The following is a 16248-nucleotide window of genomic DNA, read 5'->3' on the forward strand; positions in this document are numbered from 1 at the left end:
TGTGTAATATTCAAATTTGAAATGCATATTTATGAGACTTATAATTTGAAACTCTGAATAAAAATAATTGCATATCAAAGATAATCAAAAATATTAAAATAATCCGTCAAAATATCAAAATGCGTGATTTTCGACATTCTTTCAGATTTTACGCTAAAAAAGACAGTTTCACGCAAATTTGTGCTTGGCATCCGGCCGTACGCTATTCCTGGGTATTTTTGCAAGACTTTTAGCTGGGATGCAAAGAATTGACAAATTGTGCTATTCAATTAAAAACTCACTTTAGTACGTACTTATACATGTAATTAAAAACTCGCTTTAGTATGTACTTATACATGTAATTATGTACATAATGTACGGTATTTTCAATTTTTCTTTCAAAATGCGCGCCTGGTAAAATGCACATTGTCTCCTTTCGGATAACATAAACTGAGATATATTCCATCTTACTTGAAAATTCTTTTAATTTTTGTGGCATTTGGACATTTACTATACATTCGATTGAGAAACGCTTTTAAATCGAAGAATTTAAGTTGCGTAAGAAACTTTAAACTATTGATAGTTTTCACAAACTTTTATTTTGAGGAAATCGCGGTTTTATGTTTCCCTGTGCCAAATGTGTGTGTGTAATATTCAAATTTAAAATGCATATTCATGAGATTTATAATTTGAAACTCTAAATAAAAATAATTTCATATCAAAGATAATTGAAAATATGATGACAATCCGTCAAAATATCAAAATGCGTGATTTTCGACATTCTTTCAGTTAATACGCTAAAAATGACACTTTCACGCAAAATTGCGCTTGGCATCCGGCCGTACGCTATTCCTGGGTATTTTTGCAAGACTTTTAGCTGGGATGCCAAGCATTAACAAATTTTGCCGTCGAATCCTTATCTAGAGCACTTTTTGACTTTTGGCCGGTCTACTATATTGCCAATTTGCAGATCACAAGGATCTCACCTTCGTCGCAGTCTCCGGTCACAGTGGTGTTTCCCTCATACGCGCAGTACTTCCCTGGATCACAAATGGTACAATCCGACAGGGTCTGGCCATTCTCGTTGGGTCTGTAGGTTCCCTTGGGGCAGGGATATTGGTATGCATGCTCCGTACCTAAAGGATGTATAAAAGTAGAATAATCTTAGAGAAATCGTTTGACAATACAAGGATGTTGAGTTTAAAAAAAACCTGTACCTTTATACGTGTTGTATTTCCATGTATTATTCTATCTGGATGGAAAATCACGCTGAAGAAGAGAAAAAAAATCCAATTCATTCAGACACTTTCACGATATCGGTGATTAAAAATCATCATTTAAGTTCTCTGCTAAGGATAATGACTGTAACACATGTAGTATGTAGAATGCTACTGGGATGGTGTTTGTGTTACATTTTTATCTGTTTTAAGTGCTAATGATTTTTAGGTACATTGCTTTAGGGCTACATTTCTTCATTCCAGCAATTAAGCGAATGATTAGCTCAAAAATCTTCCTTGATTCCTGTCCGTCCTACATGTAACTGAACAAAGTTAAAGAATCCCTTTAATAACAATATTGCTTATGGGTCCTGTGGTCCAGTGGTTTGAGCATTTAACTCATAATCGCCAGGTTGTGAGTTTGAATCCTCACTCTGCCATTGTCTCTACTTTGATAAAAAAGGCCAGAGAGTAATATCTGTTGTCTATAACGTCAGCCACTTTGACTGATTAACCTAGACTTTATATGTTCCTAGGTAATTGCTTATATACCAGCTTGGCGTCTACCAGCAAAATGCTGTCCTGCCAAGTTCCTACGGGAGTTACCATAAACAGAAACAGAAACAGAAACTTACCATTAGGGCAGTAATAACCAGCTGGGCAGTCATACGGCCTGAAGTTGGACACATTTCCAGGGCAGTACCAGCCGGCCGGGCAGGGCTGGCATTCCGACTGTTGGGTGATCTCGTTGTAGGTTCCTGCTGGGCAGCCGATAGGTTCGCTGGACCCTTCTTCACAGTAGGTCCCCACTGGACATGGTGCCCCAGTGATATCATCTCCTGTGATCAGATGTAAGGGGTTCAGAAATGAAAATATTAAAGCCCATCTAAAACTTTGGTAAAGGCTCAATAATATGAAACATATTATCTAACATAAGAATCATGGGTATCTTTCCCTGCCTTTCTTTTATTTTTTTGACCTGACAATTTTGTTGCGAGGAAAATGAGGAACATTTTAGGGAGAAAACTCCCCAACATATATTGCAGGCGTATCTATTTTACCCACTGTGGGGGGGAATTCCCTAATTTGCAAAGCTGCCCTGTCCACTGAGATTACATTAATATTAGATTTCATGTTTTTTTCATCATTTTCAGCTAATGTCAATTTGAAAGTAATCAACAACATTGCACAATATAATTTGTTACTTGAGCAGAGGATGAATTCCCATCCCCCTCTTCTGTGTAAGTTTTTAACTTACCAAAATGTAATCCCGGTAATCCTATCCCAACATTTCTGAGCATGTTTATAACTCACCAGCATGTAGTCCATTCCCACCTTTACTGTGTATATCTGTAATTCACCGACATGTAGTCCCGTCCCAACCTTTCCGTGTATGTTTGAAACTACATGTAGTCCCATCCCAACATTTCTGTGTATGTCTGCAACTCACCGATAGGATTTGGATACGAGGATCCATAGTGACAGTAGAAACCCGGGTCGCATGGAGCCTGAGGTGCAGTCAGGTTGTACGTCCCGCAGTAGAAGCCAGGATCGCACGCTTCGCACTGCGCCTCCTCGTACAGGTACAAGGAGTCGGAGTAGGTCCCGTTCGGGCAGGGCTGAGGGACGGACGTCTGCTGGGGGCAGAAGAATCCCTTGGGACAGGGTCCACCGATACCACTGTTGGTCTCGCCATCTGGGTTACTGATGTTTACACCTGTACAAAAAAACAGTGTTGCCAATTTGATAACTTTTTCTGTCAAGCACCGTCCAACATTCGTTCATTATGATAAAAATAACAATAGCAAACTTCCAATGCCCCCTCCCCAAATCCAGAGCTGCCAACCTGAACAAGAACATTTCATATCAGAGTTTAGAATATGATTTCCTTCTACCCACTATAAGGTGTGAATAAGTTCATGTACACAGCAACATTAATTAAAAATTATAGATGAAGTCTCATACCGAATAAATAAAAAATATATACTTTTATTCATGCCATTACACCTCCATTGTACTTGCACAATGAAACATACCTGACTGACAGAAATAACCTTGATCACACGGCCCTGCCGAGGCATTAGCTATTCCAAATGTGTAGGCTCCTAGTTGGGTACAGTAGTATCCTGGAGCGCAGGGCTGGCACTGGTCTACTGAGGCTAGTCCTAGATCCGGATTGTAGGTCCCTCGAGGGCAGGGGATGGAGCCGTTGCTGCCGGTGCCTTCGGGACAGTAATGACCTCGGGGGCAGGCCAGGAGACGCTCGCCGTCGGCGCAGTAGAATCCTGGTGATGAATTGAAAATGATTACAAAATTCATGCGATTTAGATTGAAAGTATATTTTTCATATTGATAATACATGTTCTAACAATGATCACAACCATGGACATCTTGCCACATGCAAATCATACTTGTAATTGCTAGTGTGGAACATTTTGTATATTCTATTTGATCACTGACCAGGCATTGTCTTCCAAACATCATTGGATCAAAGTAAAGAAGTAATTACATACTACATATATCCATCTCAAAGACTACTAAAGTGAGGAGGTAGTTAACAATATAAGATGTTCCAGAGTTCAAATTATGCGATTGTTTTGACCAAACTTGATAAAGAGATACTTTGTTAAATATGTCTTGAAAATTAGCAAAATTAGCATAATATGATTGAGCTTCATGTGTTTGTTTTTTTCAGTCCACTTTCCTTCTTTTATTCATTTCAATTGAACTTTGAACATCGACAGAACCAGCCAGAATGATGCAATCAAGAGATTAGATCCTTTGACAGAATAACAAAGTTTACATCCCTATTCATACATGTATATTGACCAGGTTGAAATAGAATGACACAATGAAACACTAGCCCTCGCAGGTACATGTATTAGACCAACTGCATCTCAACCAAATGACTATTCGTTTGACCCTTGACCTACCCTGTGGGCAAGTGAAGCACTCTGCTCTTCCCGTTATGTTGTTATACTCCCCGTCAGGACATCTCATGGCCGCAGGGGAGCCCTCTGGACAGTAGTGACCCACGGGGCAGATGTTGCCTGTTTCGCCGTCCGTTGGGTACTGGGTCTTGGCCTTGCCAGCGCAGAAGTACCCTGTAAAAAAAATCCATATTTTATTGTTTGAGCCAGAGATTAGAATCAGAAACACTCAAAAATTAGCTCTGCCCAATTAATCGTAGGCCCGGCAGCCACAAAGAATGAAAGAGGAAATTTAAAATGTTAATTTTATTGTTACCACTCTAGGCATGTAACAGGAACTACATCTAATCACTAAAGGAAGTGTAAGATGTTTTACCAGACTAAGTCTGTCTCATCCAACAGTTACCATAGATACTGCACTTCTATGCCACTCAAAACCAAGGAAAGTTGACAGAGCTAACAGCGTATCACTAAAGGAAGTGTAAGATGTTTTACCAGACTAAGTCTGTCTCATCCAACAGTTACCATAGATACTGCACTTCTCAGCCAATCAAAACCAAGGAAAGTTGACAGAGCTAACAGCGTATCACTAAAGGAAGTGTAAGATGTTTTACCAGACTAAGTCTGTCTCATCCAACAGTTACAATAGCTACTGCACTTCTATGCCACTCAAAACCTAGAAGAGTTGACAGAGCCAACATCTTGTAAGATGGCAAATGTTGATGAAAATCAAGCGTAACATAAAAGTGGAATATAATGACTTTGAGCGTTGATCTTGACATTTGACCTTTACCCTCACAATCTGAACTCAACATCTAACCTTTGACCTCATCCACACCTGACCTTGTACATTTGACCTAGAGCATTACCTGGAGCACAGAGCTCGTTGGGTTCAGTAAGAGCATACCCTCCGCAAACCTCGCCTCCTGGGCAGTCCAAGCAGTCTTCAATTTCCTTTCCTCCTGTCACGTTGAGGTATGTTCCATTTTGGCACGGGTAAGAAGTAGGCGTTTCCGTCCCCTCAGGACAGTAGTAGCCAGCCGGGCATTCCCCACCACCGAGTATCGTGGCATTGGCCTAGAGTAAAAACAAAAAAACTATATAATTATTACAATGATAATAATACAATCATATTCAATCAGGGTAGCCATTTCACTTCTGAAAACTGTTCTCCCTTGCAGCTGGCTCTGCTAAAGATTATAACATTATTATTAACCCACCCTTAGCTGGCTGAACAGGCACACAAGTATTCCAGGAATTTCTTCCTAATGTGTACCAATTTAATACACCTGGGTGGAGAGTGGCAAGTATAGATAATTCCTTGCCAAAAGACGAGAGCAACAAGGGGATAATACATTATAAAAAGCAAACCACAACTGACATGATTAAAGTTAAATGCCAGTTGTGAGAACAATTTCAAAGTGAGTTCAAACAGAGTATGATAAAATTACCTCCCAAACATCCCTGTATATGATCACAATTTACAATGACTTTAAAACCTCTATCTCAAACTAATAAAAAGCGTGTTATGTTTTACATCGTCAAAACCATAACATTTGTATAATGCTGTAACAATAAAAAACAGTACCAGACACTTCCAGGGTTATAACCAAAACTTTAAAGGGGGCTTCAGGGAAGACTTACGCAATCTGTTTCATACGGATGAGAGGTGTCGGCTCCCCCAATACAGTAGTGTCCAGCAGCGCAGTCTCCGCTCACATCTATCAAGCCTGTTTCACCACAGAACTTCCCCGGTGGACATGTGGTGCAGTCACCCACCTCCTGAGCACTGGTCTCAACACGATGTGTTCCCTGTTTGTGAAAATAATAATAATATGGTCCATTTATATAGCGCAACTATTATAATTGCATATACTCTACTGCGCTTGATACTTGGTATCATGTTATTACCCCAGCTGTAGCTGAGCGGCCATATAGGTGCTAAAACTATCGGGTACACATTCACCTCACCTGGGTCGAGTGCAGCACAATGTGGGTAAATTTCTTGCTGAAGGAAAACACACCATGGCTAGGATTCGAACCCAAGTCTCCCTGATTGAAAGACTAGAGTCGTAACCACTAGACCACGACGTCCCCACGTATAAAATAAAACGAGGGTGATAAGAAAAATTGTACAGAATCTTCTTACATTGTAGCTTGTTATAAGCAAGCAAACGGGGCCTGAATGTGCAACATTTGCACTATTGCACATGTGTCCAAAATGTAGCATTGCATATCTTAGGAGGTAACTTCACAATATGATTCCATTCACTGCACATAGTAACTAAATGAAGAACTGATACTTAATGACAGGTGTGGGCCCTGTTGTACAAAGAGTTACAACTGATCCGATGAATAGTAACTCTATGGAAATCCATTAGTGTCATAATTTTTTCTACGAAAAATTTGCACAATGTCCTTTTTATGCAAAGAGAAGCGCTGTGAATTTTCAAGAAAACAATGAATGCATGAATATACATGTACATCACAGCCAGAAAATATTTTGAACAAACATGCATAATAGATGTTGACGTTGCTGGCTGTCCATACTTGCGATTGATCGGATCAATCATAACTCTTTGTACAACAGGGCCCTGGTGTGCACTTGAGGGATTTGCTTTTTGCTTTCAATAATCTTTTCATTTCAAATCTTGTACCATCTCACTTATGCCTATATGATATTGGTAAACTACAGTACATCCTGCTTGTGATAGCACACTAGCACACCATTATGACATCATAATGGATATTGGCCTTGCAAAGTTCTGTATCTCTCTCATCGGAATCAAGTACATTGCATATTATAACTCACACAACATTTATCAATTAATTATTCAGGGTGATATGACAATTATATTATGCTTGTGGGTGCACTATTACTAAGTCACAGTGGATATTGAAGCTATTCATCTATATCATTTGTTGTTGATCAAGTGCATCATATACTATAAGTCACACAACATAAATTCCTCAATGAACCTCACATACATGTACATGTACACAAGCATGATTAATATGTAAAAAAACAGCTTACATGGCAAATGTCAGCCAGGGAGAAAGGAATCTAATTTTCGATGACACAACCATGCTTAACATATTATAGACATATACATGCAATCACAGCAACAAAACATGTATTCAGTTCAATTCAGTATAACCCTTATTTCATGAAATCCTTGATATCTTTAGCAAATAAGTCTGAAGTGGTATTCAATACATCATTAATTCATGAACGTGAATAAAAGTGAAATATTAATCAATTACAGGTTCGTACACCAAAGTTGAGAGAAAACAAAATCACAATGCTGCATCAAAATCTCACTCACCGTTGGGCAAGGAACCGGTATGATGGTCCTCGGCGGACAGTAGTGCCCGGAGAGGCACGGTGCAGGCGTCGCCGTCCCCGACTCATTACAATACGCCCCTTGAGGGCAGTCTAAGCAGTAGGAGGACTTCCTGGCCGTCTGATAGGAGCCACGTTCACATGGCTCAGCCTTGTAAGCGGCACTGCCGCTGTAGTGACCCTCAGGGACCTCATGCTGAATACTGGTGCCCGAACCTCCGGTGCAGAAATACCCAGGCTCGCAGGGACCCGTTGGCTCAGGGTTGTTGTCACCGGCACAGTAGTATCTGGAAAGTGGGCAAGGTTTGATGAGAAATGGTAATTTTAGGAGTGTTCCAATGAGGTGTTTTCAAGATCATCTATCACTGGACAGTCATAACATGGCTGGTGGGTGTTTCATAAAGCTGATTTTGAGCTGAGTGACTTTACACATGACCGGTGACCCTTTCTTGTGCTACATGTATATCCCTATGTAGCAGACATCAGCACCTAAGAACTTGTTCCAGTAATCTGTTAAGTCATTCATAGCTTTACAAACAGCTTTATGAAACACCTACCTGGGGAATATTTCATACAAGGATTTGTCACACATTTTATTCCACAGCCATGGTAGAAGAAAACTGCTTATCCTTCAGACATACTAATCCAGACATGCCAAGTCTCAAGCCTCAGGCATGAGATACCCATCTTGCTGTTCCCCCCAAATCTCCTATCCCATGCCTGTATCACATCTTTTCCTCATACACAATATAATGCCAAGTTGAAGTTCCCTGCCTAAAATCTCACACCTCGCTGGGTTTCGGACTTGGCATCTCTGGTAATCACATGATTCAGTATTGAGGACTCACCCTGGGTCACAGGCAATGCAATCGTCTGCAGACTTCGAACCTGATGAGTTGCTGTAGGTGCCCAGAGGACAGTTCGCTGGATAGGCAGTACCGGCAGGACAGTAGCCACCGGGTGGACAGACACCTCCAGTGAAGCCATCTACAGGAGCCTGGAAGACACAAGAGAATGAAATGATTAACTTTTAATCTGATCAATAGAGGATAGTGAGCAGGAAATACAGAACCAGCTTGACAGTAGCCACAGGTTTTCATTTAATAATGACTATTCAAAATCACATGCCTCCGTAGCTTTGTAACAAATATTTCCTGAAAATGAAATCAGGAAAGCAGACTAGGGCTCTTTCTCTACAGCTAATTTCAAGCTAGGTCTTAAAAATTTATACTTATTGAATTTGCTTCAACATATAATTTCTGGTCAATCTAACCAATATTATACATATAGTGCATGCTGTTGAGTTCAAAGTACCATAATATGAGTGTCCATAGATTTCAAATTTCTCGCGTGCGTACGGCCGAGTTGAAATACATGTATAAACACACAAGAGAATTTGAAATTTATGGATACGAATGATATTGTATATTGAACGATAATAAGCATGTACTATGCGTTATATGAGAGGGGAACAGAGAAAAATTACCGCAGAATCGTTTTCCTCAAAGTATCGATCGATGGATCACCTTATGAGGTTTTGTACACAAGCTACCATGCAGAAATTGCCGGTATATGCCACGATCGTGGCATATACCGGATTATGTCATTGCAATTGATCAATCAGAAGCCTTCTCTCATACCACCCATCTTATATAAACAAAATATCCAATGTTTGTCTACTTCAAGGAGGGGAGGGGGAAGGAATTTATGTCCTTAGCACGAATAAACTACCCCATTTGACTTACCGAAGACACAGCTTTGAAAGCACAGAAGAAACCAGCATCACAGACATCAGTGGGTTCAAGGTTACCAGCACCCTCGCAGTAATAGCCTCCAGGACATGGTGTGCAGTCCTCACTACGACGCAGGAGGGTGGAATTACCGTAGGTACCGGTTGGACATGCCGAAGGGTACTGACTCCCTGCAGGACAGAAGAAGCCCTGAAAGAGAGGTGATGGACAGGTGTGATTTATTATCGTCATCATCATCATCATCAACATCATCAACATCACCATCATCATCATCATCATCAACATCATCGCCATCATGAACAACATCGTCATCATCATCATCGCAAACATCATCATCATCATCATCACCATCATGAACAACATTTTCGTCATCATCATCGCAAACATTATCATCATCATCATCAATGTCATCATCATCACCACCATCTTCATCATCTTTGTCATCATCTTCATCATCATCATCATCATCATCACCACCACCACCATCATCGTCACCATGACATTCAAATCACAATCACTCACTTCTGCTAACTTTCCGCTTACCTGAGGGCATTCGACTGGCCACGACAGACCTTCCGTGGGGCAATAGTATCCTGCTATACAAAGGGTGCATCCTTGCGAGTCCTCACCAGCGCTTGCGTTCAGGTAGAACGAAGCTGAGCAGGGATTGGCGTACTGATCGGCCGTGCCCTCCGGACAGAAATGACCGCCTGGACAGTCACCCGCCTGTAGGTCAAAGGGTCAACATAACATTAGAATTCAGCACAAGGCAAAAAAAAATATGGCATCTTGGGTTGAACAGCTTATTTTTCATTTTTTTTTTTTTGTTAGCCAAAATATACCTGTACCATGAACTGAGTAATATCCAAGCAAAAGGCTTTTGAATTTGGCAAATTCATTTATGGTAACCAGTGTACTATTAAGAACAGGTGTAATATGAGTTAATTTATTATGTAGGGTCACTGTACTAGCAGCAGTATTCTGTAATTGTTGTTCTTGTAAGCTAAATTAAAAAAATATTCATCAAGATTCCAAAGTACAATGGCCAATTTTCAGATGCCCAGCATGCAAACATGTGGTACATGGTGGACTCACGGAAGCTCTGTAATACAATAGAATACTTACTGGTGCTGTAAGTCCTGTTGGGTTGCAGTATTGTCCTTTTGGACAGATCTGGCACTCAGATTCTTGGATCAGACCGGTCTCATCACTGAAGGTTCCGTTTGGACAGTGCCGGGGGTACGGATCCTGTGAGAATATTTATAATAAAGAGATATTACTCATATTTTAAAGGAAAATTGTTGCGTGCTCTCAAGGGGACTTTGACACCAATCATCCAGAGTAGAACAAGATTTACTTTGCAGACATTATTATGCCAAAGTACTCGGCACAAATTGAGCACAAAAGTCATTGATCGATTTCCCCCCTCGTCAACTCCGACCAAACACAATGTTGTCTCACATACCTTATCTCCGCTCAAACAGTAAGAGCCGGCTACGCAAGCATCGTTGAAGAGATCGGGAGCGGAAATACGTCCAGCCGCACAGGTGACACCGGCCGGGCAGATCTTGTATGCGTACATGTTGGTCTGTGTCGTGGCTCGCTCATCGCAGTAGTAACCAGGTTCACATGTGGTACAGCTCGTGGCACCCCAGTCCTAGAATACAATCATTGTCATTCTTGTTATTGTCATTTTCCATTATCATTAAGCATTAACATTGAGTATGAAGCGTTTTAAAATCTTATCACCAAAAGTGTCTTTATCATCATCTTTGTCATTATCATCATGATCACCATTGTAATCATCATCATCATCAATTTCATCATTAACACCACCACTATCACCACCACCAGAATCACCATCATCACCATCATCATCGTCATCATTATCATTTATTACCATCATCATCATTATCATCAACATCATCATCATCACTATCACCATTATTATCATCATTAACATTGCCACCACCATTGTCATCATTATGATCACAAAACCACTATCATCGGCATCTCCATGATAAAAGTGACAATAGAAAATAGAATGTAATCTCCCATTTCCTGTAAAATAGAAAAATGTATCCATAACTTTGGCTGCCACAATAAGATATATATAACATTAAACTTTGGCAGCATTATAACTTCAATATCAAAATAAACAAAAGTCAACAATAAATTAAAAATGTATTGTTTGCTCTAGGCCTAAGTTCTGAACTGCCTTTCAGTTTTTTTCTCTTTTCCTGAGCAAAATCTTCCCATACTTACAGAATATGTTCCTTTGGAGCATTCTGTTGCCTCCACATTTCCAGTTCCGTTACAGTAGTGTCCTTCTGTGCACTGGGAGCAGTCATCTTCACTTCCACCTTCCTCTTCTTCACGGAATGTACCTCTGTCAAGAAGAAAACAAAACATTAAAGAGTTGTTTCGGGCTGAAAATAATAACAGACATCAACATCATCATCATTACCAAAATCATCACCACCACCACTATCAACATTACCACTACCACCACAACCATCACCATTATCATCACTATCATCATCATCAACATCATTACCATCATCTCCACAACAACCACCATCAGTATCATCATCATCATCAACAACATATATCTGTTTTTTGTTTATGGTAACTCCCATAGAAACTCAGCAGGACAGCATTTTGCTGGTAAACGCCAAGCTGGTATATAACCAAATACCTAGGAAATATTTACGTCTAGGTTAATCAGTCATAGTGACTGTCCTTATAGACAACAGATATTGCGATTGGGCTTTTTTTTATCACAGTGGAGACAATGGCGGAGTAAGGATTCAAACTCACAACCTTGCGATGTTGAGTCCAATGCTCTAACCACTGAACCACAAGACCCAACCCAACATGATTCAACTTACGCTGGACATGCAGTTGGTAGCGATGAACCCTCTGGACAGTAATGCCCCTCGGTACAATCAACGCATTGCTCCCATCGGATGTTACCTCGCTCGTTGGAATAGGAACCCTCATGACATGGGTACTGGTTGGCCGATTGCGTTCCTGTGAAGATGAATGCATCAAATTGGGCACATGAAGATTTTTCGAGGCCAAAATTAATTCGATTTCAATCCTCAAATTGGCAACAGCCATTTATATTTCCATTCACTTTCATACTTTGAAATATCTGAAACGTGGATACATGTGTTGAAATAAATGCAAATAAAAAAATTTAAAGTCAAGATTAATCTGTTTTTGATCCTAAGATTGGTAATCACTGATAGTCTTTTCCATTCTCAACATGAGTACAGATGAGTGTTTAAAAGCAAAATTTAACAAAAAGTTGCCAATTTGGATTTTTTAAACTAAATTTTTTTGTTTTCAATGTACTGCCAATTTCGAGTGTTTTAATGAATAACTCAAAGTTATACATCTTTTTTATTCTGGAATGATATGGCATACATTCAATTTTTACATTAGATATTTCTACATCCTGTCGTATTAATTGCTATCACCTGGCAAGCAAGGATCTGATGACCATGGTAAAATATACATCTGAAAAGCCCTTAGAGACATTGTTCTGATGTATCATGAGGTGAATAACAGCAGATTATTGATACCAATAATTTTTATACCTGCCGGACAGTAGTGCCCTGTTGGGCAGAGCTCTGTTGGTTCGGTCGCTGCCTCAAGGCAGTAGTATCCTCTAGGACATTCGTAGCATTCGTCAACCGCTTTCAGGTTCGTTTGATTGGTCCAAGACCCCGCAGGGCATGGGTATTGGTCAGAGTGCTGGGTTCCTGCTGGACAGTAGTGACCTTGAGCGCATACCGCAGGTGGCAGCTGAAGACCGCCAGTACCTAAGTACATAATAAAATGAACAACAGAGGTAAATATCAACAGAATGGGGAATCGAAGTGACCGTAGGGTCCCTGAGCACAAACCGCAGGGGGCAGCTAAAGGCCAAACGTTTGCAATGTGTTGCCAATTTAGGAACTTTAGGGATTAATGACACTAACCTTTGTAACAGGCAAACGATGCTTCATACTGTACACATTGGAAGGATGCAGATGAAAACTTTTACATAGTGTTGCCAATTTAACATCTTACAGAGATTAATGATACTAACCTTTGTAAAAAGCAAATGATGCTTAACAGATTTTACAATGGAAGGATGCAGATGAAAACTTATACAGTGTCACGTTTGGAAAATGCAAGAAAAGTAATTCGTCATTATTGATTTAATTTTTATATATATCCGTATAAAACACCCTGAAATCAGGTGTGCAGTTTGAAGCATAAAAGGTTATGACAGAGAGAAATAAATAGAGATAGAAAGAATGATAGAGAGAAAGAGAGGAGGGGAGAATGTGCCATTGATGGTTGAGTGATCAATCTAGATGCCTGGTGTTCAATAGAGTGCTAGTTGTATTGTGTGTAATGCTTCTTGCTTAGCAATGAAAAGGAAAGTTGTATGGCATTAACCATTGTTAATGAACCTTAATGTTTTGCATGACTCTTTTGTATTAGCCTATGTGTGTAGATAGATACATGTAGCTGTTGCTGCTGTATTAGGAGAGTGGTGAAAAGACACACCCTATGAATCTGTCTTGGTGTACAGAGGTGCGCATTACCAGTTTTAGCCAAGAGATAGCTGGATTATTTTCTGGTGATATTTATTTGAAAGCCAGAAGATGGCACTTTTCGATGAAAGGTCTTCTTTACACTTATAATTTCCAAGTTTGTCCCCTACACTTCTATCGCTGAGTGATCATTGTGATATCGTTATTACTAAGATATGTGACTTTGTAAAGTGATGTATTCTGTAAAAGTTTAATTGGGCATTGTAAATGGAGGAAAGCCCGATAAAATAATGATAAGATAAATAAAAATTCTATCAAACAAATGAGATTTTCAACAGACAGATTATTTTCATCTAGTTGAGTGCTGTAAAAGAAATGACTTTTAATTATCGTTTACTTCAAAGAGAACACATAGTATATATTTGTTTGTGCCTTTAATGTTTTGTACTTTAGATGGCACATTACCCAGAGCTTGGGATTTTGAAAACATTGTTGTGTCCTCCTTCCAAGTGTCAATGAAGATTGGTCAAGCAATTGGGCATTCGAACCAAAGTGCGTGGCGTCGTAGATTGGATACTACATGTAGTTGAACATTCATCACATCATGGTGAGCTGTATCAATTCAAATTAAACTGATGAACAATGACTCTAATTGAGAAGTGAACTACTTCATGCTTTTGAGATTGATAATGAAGCCATTGATAAATTTTGTCAACAAGTGATATGCCCAAACGTTATTGTATTGGCCAAGATGTATCACAGAGCCAGTGAAAGCGTTACAGCTCGAGTTTAGTCTGATTGTACAGTGTAGTTTGAGTTTATTGACTCTCTGCATGGAACCTGTGGGTATTTCTGATCCACATCCATAGTTGTATTAAGAGGATTGAGAGTTGGGAGAGGATGGTCATTGGAAGTGAAATATGTGGACAGTCCACTACTCATATTTTATGACAGATCATTGTATTCAGAAAGAGAATTATCACTTAGAAATTGGAGTGTAGTCATGGTAGTGAGGAATTACAATTAGTAACTCCTCATGTGTTCAACTTAATCTGAGGGGGTTGTTTAAACCCTGAATTCCATACTGATACTGGTAACGTTGACTTATGAGAATTTTGTAAATGTGCGCAAATAATGTCCGACAAGTAGTTTAATGGATACGAAAGGACCGTATCACCGTTGTGTAAGTGGTAAATCTGGATAGGTGGAATTTAATTATGATTAAATGATTGATTTGTGGAGATCGTAAATGGCATGTGTTTGTTATCCTTATTCTGTATTATGCGTACCATGTGACATACAGTGATTTCAGATTACAAGGTAACAGATGCAAAACTTTTCCAATATGTTGCCAATTTGACATCTTTAGTGATTAACGATACTAATCTGTGTAACAAGCAAATGATGCTTCCCAGATATCACATTAGAAGGAAGCAGATACAAACTTTTACAAAGTGTTTTCAGGTTAGAAGGCAACAGGTGCAAATTTTTCCAATGTGTTGTCAATTTGACACCTTTAATAATTAACGATACTAACCTTCGTAACATGCAAACGATGCTTCACAGTCTTCGCATTGGAAGGAGGCAGTAAGGTTATGGTAATCGTTGAAGGTTCCAGCCGGACAAGCATTATCAGCATCGTTAGGACTGTCACTTCCTGCTGGGCAAAAGTACCTGGTTTTGGAGTAATAGAAGGAAAACATAGCATAAGCATGGAAGATATCATCATCATCATATTTTTCATTGTCATCACAACCATCATTGATACCCTTCATAATCACGATCACATTATCATCACAACTATCACCATTGCAATTATCATCATCAGTGATATGGCTACAGTGGTCAGCCAAACTGGCACAGAAGATTTCTAACCTCCACCCATCATGACAACCACTAATTTCAAATGAAAAGTGTTTCAAACACAATTACTTGCAAAGAAGAACTGGACTCCGTTAACCTGTTGACTACTGAATTCTGTTATTCCCATAGGCTTTGTACATGGATCACCCGGTTCCAGTAGGCGTTGGGTTAATTTCCACCTTAAATCTTGTTTTATTTGCGTAAGGTACATGTACAATAAACATTCTTATATTTGATGAATATTAGTTTATTTTCACAAATCTGCTAATAACAGGTTGTCATTGGATGTTCATCGCTTTCGAACTGACTCAGCTTTATCATTATCATCATCCTCATTATCATTTTCCATGACAATCATCATAGTCATCATCATCACCATCACCATCATCATCACCATCATGATCACCATCATCATCATCATCATCATCATTATCATGATAATCACCATTGCCCTCATCACTATCATCATCATTATCACACAATGCCATGATCATCATCATCATCTATATAACCATCATTTGGGATCAGCAAATATTAATCCACTTCACATGAAAGCTGATGCCCATATGACTTCAACTTAGGCTCTTACTGACAATTTCCTTTCCTTCCCAA

The 16248-nt window shown here is 39.5% G+C and overlaps 1 protein-coding gene across 2 annotated transcripts in view; it reads right to left on the reverse strand.

Moving 5' to 3' along the window:
* The window catches only part of LOC129267226 (uncharacterized), a 171341-nt gene that overhangs the window by 105252 nt on the left and 49841 nt on the right, over positions 1–16248 (reverse strand). For both annotated transcript variants that reach the window (XM_064103566.1, XM_064103565.1), the window contains 17 exons: positions 15311–15447; positions 12826–13050; positions 12112–12253; positions 11486–11609; positions 10686–10877; positions 10346–10468; positions 9764–9946; positions 9215–9409; positions 8318–8466; positions 7453–7756; positions 5771–5938; positions 4996–5203; positions 4130–4300; positions 3233–3481; positions 2647–2913; positions 1832–2035; positions 966–1115 (listed from right to left, as the gene is read on the reverse strand). In XM_064103566.1, coding sequence (XP_063959636.1) covers positions 966–1115; positions 1832–2035; positions 2647–2913; positions 3233–3481; positions 4130–4300; positions 4996–5203; positions 5771–5938; positions 7453–7756; positions 8318–8466; positions 9215–9409; positions 9764–9946; positions 10346–10468; positions 10686–10877; positions 11486–11609; positions 12112–12253; positions 12826–13050; positions 15311–15447 — 3191 coding nt within the window. The remainder of the gene's footprint in view (positions 1–965; positions 1116–1831; positions 2036–2646; positions 2914–3232; positions 3482–4129; positions 4301–4995; positions 5204–5770; positions 5939–7452; positions 7757–8317; positions 8467–9214; positions 9410–9763; positions 9947–10345; positions 10469–10685; positions 10878–11485; positions 11610–12111; positions 12254–12825; positions 13051–15310; positions 15448–16248) is intronic.

This window comes from Lytechinus pictus, chromosome 8, assembly GCF_037042905.1.
Source record: "Lytechinus pictus isolate F3 Inbred chromosome 8, Lp3.0, whole genome shotgun sequence".
NCBI lineage: Eukaryota > Metazoa > Echinodermata > Echinoidea > Temnopleuroida > Toxopneustidae > Lytechinus > Lytechinus pictus.